This window comes from Arachis hypogaea, chromosome 14 (genome assembly GCF_003086295.3).
Source record: "Arachis hypogaea cultivar Tifrunner chromosome 14, arahy.Tifrunner.gnm2.J5K5, whole genome shotgun sequence".
In the NCBI taxonomy this organism is placed as follows: Eukaryota; Viridiplantae; Streptophyta; class Magnoliopsida; order Fabales; family Fabaceae; genus Arachis; species Arachis hypogaea.
The window spans coordinates 113116147-113119616 of NC_092049.1; the positions used below are offsets into that span (position 1 = coordinate 113116147).

General features: G+C 25.3%; 1 protein-coding gene across 1 annotated transcript; it reads left to right on the plus strand.

The window, feature by feature from the left end:
• Positions 1-360: 360 nt before the first annotated feature.
• LOC112740525 (mitochondrial pyruvate carrier 1-like) lies at positions 361-3090 on the plus strand. The gene is made up of 4 exons (XM_025789195.3): positions 361-480; positions 1498-1552; positions 1684-1819; positions 3051-3090. Exons 1-4 carry the CDS (start codon positions 385-387, stop codon positions 3088-3090), a joined length of 327 nt encoding a protein of 108 aa, XP_025644980.1. The 5' UTR covers positions 361-384.
• The last annotated feature ends 380 nt before the right edge of the window (positions 3091-3470 follow it).

Consider the following 3470-nt stretch of genomic DNA (forward strand, 5'->3'; position numbering starts at 1 on the left):
GCCTTATTCTAACAAGTAACTGAGCAATGACATTTTTCTTTCTCCTAAACTCAATTAAACAAGAAAAGAAAAAGGAAAAGAAAATTCTTTCATAATAATATTATATTATTGATATGATACATTATTTATTATACAACTACAAGCATATTATTATGCATACATATAAAATTATCTATTAAATCAATCACTCATATAAAATATACATTAAAAATAAATTAAATAACACATATATTTATACATAAATACATTATAACTAATTTAGTAGTTGATTTTTGTGTTCACATAATATTTTTTGTTTACCATATTATTTAATTGCCTAACTTATGTTCATTGACAATATATATCAGAATTGTTCAAGCATCGACCAGGATTAACGATCAGATCATGGGTTCCTCTTTTCGAGCATTTTTAAATAGTCCAGTTGGTCCCAAAACAACACACTTCTGGGGACCTGTTGCTAATTGGGGATTTGTGGCTGCTGTATGTCACACTACTTTCATTCTCTCTATTTATACTTATAGTGAATTTTTTTCAAGAGAACAAATTACACTACTGATTTAATCTTCCTTACAATTTGATTAAAATTCAAATAACAATATACTTGATACTTTTGCATTTTTTTTAAACATGATATTAAATACTGGAAAAAGATATTTATATGGTGCATATATATACGTTGCTATTATGTATGTTTATCATTATAGTAGTTATAATGACTATATAATTTTAGTAATACTTAAAAAATATTGTTAAAATTAAAGTAATATTTTTTTTTTAATTTAACAGTATTTCAATTTGAAAATAAAAATAAAAAATGTTAGAAAAAATATATTTTTAATTTTAGCAATACTTTTTAATAATTGCTAACGTTATTTAGTTACTGTACTCATTGATACCATAGACTCCTATTTATATACTTATTTCAGTGTATGTTATTTGAACCGGCTATTAAATTTAAGAATAGAACAGATGAAAATAAAAGCGTGAATTATACAATTGAATCAATAGTTATAAAGTGTGTGTCTAAAAACTTGTACACCAATTCTAAATAGAGCAATACTATAGAATCATCATAATTTATTGTTTGTAGTCAGCAATTAACTAATAATATTTAAAAATATTAGTTAAAAATATAATATTAGACTAAAAATATGAAATTATTAATTAAAATATTGACCAATATAAATTAAAATTGTTAATTAATCTTTAAACTTTTCTCATTCTAATATACAAATAATATCTTCCATATTTGAATATCCATTCAAACTTTACGTTAACTTACCCCAAAGAAGGCTAATAATTAGGGGAGTAGATCATCATGTCATATGAATTTTACAAAGCCTTAAGGACGGAAAAATCAGTATATAATTTGCCCTTATCTTCAAGCATCTCATTTTCATATGATACCCTATTATTCTAATAACCACTATCAAAAGGTCTCATCTAAAATGATCAACATTAAGACTAAATATTTTCATCTATATGTTTGGTTTAAAGGGATTGGCGGACATGAAAAAACCTCCAGAAATGATCTCTGGCAACATGACAGCAGGTTGAAAATTATAATCTGGTTATTATTTTTGTTAACTTGAAATAATATAATGTTCTTATATGACATGTTGAAACTAACATTAGTTTGCGTCTTTAATTTCTTGATTTTAATTATAATGTTTGATAGTGCAGTGATGTGTGTGTACTCAGCATTATTCATGAGATTTGCATGGATGGTAAAACCAAGAAACTATCTGCTTCTTGCTTGCCATGCTTCCAATGAGGCTGTACAACTATGCCAGCTCTCCCGCTGGGCAAAAGGCAATGGGTATTAACCTAATTACTTACCATCCCATTATAATATATATATATATATATATATTTGGTTTAGAAGATTTAGGATTTATATCTCGGTATCAAATATATGTCTACAATATTATTGTCCTAGTAGTATTAAAATAACTTCATTTCATCTTTTTGTTATTTTAAACTTTTTATTATTCATCTTAATTTCATACCCATTTTAATGAACCATATCATATATTGCCAGGGCCGGATTTAAGTAGTGCATTGTGGGGGCACTGACTTTTCAAAAACTTTCATTTAGTGCATAGTAAAAAAATTTATTTGCCCCCATAGTATACATGAATTTGACTCTACTCACAATTTATTCTCTTGGTCACAGTGTCCCTACATAAATGAAAAGAAAATTAAAAGATCCCACCATATTATAAAATATTATATTAATTATTTAATAAAAAATAATTAAACTCTTATAAAGTGAAAGTTAGTTTATGTAGGTAGAGGAAATTAAACTCTTATGTCTTATTGCATTTTTTTTTATTCGTGTGGTTAACTTTACTTGAAATAAGAAGAAATTATAGCCAAAGTAGTAGTTCTTTAGTAGTGTGTATATGGACTATGATTTCACTGTTACTTTTATCAACAACTTCTTATTTTGTTTTATATATTGATTTTGAAATTGTATTTGATTAATGAATTTGATTTTGATTTTGTGACGTTAGATTTTTAATAGACTATTGTTGGTACTTTAGTATTTGGTGTTTTGCATGTTGCAGCATCTTTAGAGTTTAGTGTTTGGTATTTTGCAAGTTGCAACATTGTCAGAGTTTAGAATTTTTCAATTTTCTTTTTAATTTATTAAAGGTTGATCTTTATTTTGTTATACTTTTTAATTTATTCAATTGTTATGCATTTATTTTGTAATTATATTCTTGTGTATTTTTTTTATCTGTTATTATTTAAATTATTATTTTTAATTTATTAGTTAGTTAATTTAAAAATTAATTATAGTTTATAATAATAAAATATAATTATAGAAATAATTATTATATCATATAATTTTTATCTCCACTGACAAAATTTTTTAGATACGTCATTGTGTATTGTCGTCTCTTTTTATAGTATTGCTGACTCTTATATAATCTCTGCGTGCTTATTATAGTTTTGCAAGTTTTATTAGTATGGAGTACCTCTACTAATAATTCTATCTTATATATTTGAGCTTACATTAATAGACATTTTGATATAATTATTAGGTACCTCTCTGAGAAGAAGGGTGAAGCTTCATCCAAGTAACTTCATCCTCAATTTAATTTACTTCTCTTCTAGGGAGGAGAGATACGAGACTGTGCATAGATATGATTCTTCATATACATGAGTACATAGTTTTGATTATATTTTGTGTTGTTTACAACCAATGTAAAATTTTGTGTTCTATTTGTTTATTGACCATTTTTGTATAGGAATTCTTTTTTCCTTCCACTCATCTTTCGTGCGAGTTTCTGATATTGAGAAAAGAACATGATGTTAATTATATTATATATGTGTTATAAAGTGTTTGACTTAGCAACAGTTCTCCATAAAATTGCCATTAACCTATCAAATTTTGATGCACATTCATAAGTGTTGATCTAAACCATTCCTTTTTTATTAATTTGCGACAATTTTAGAAATGT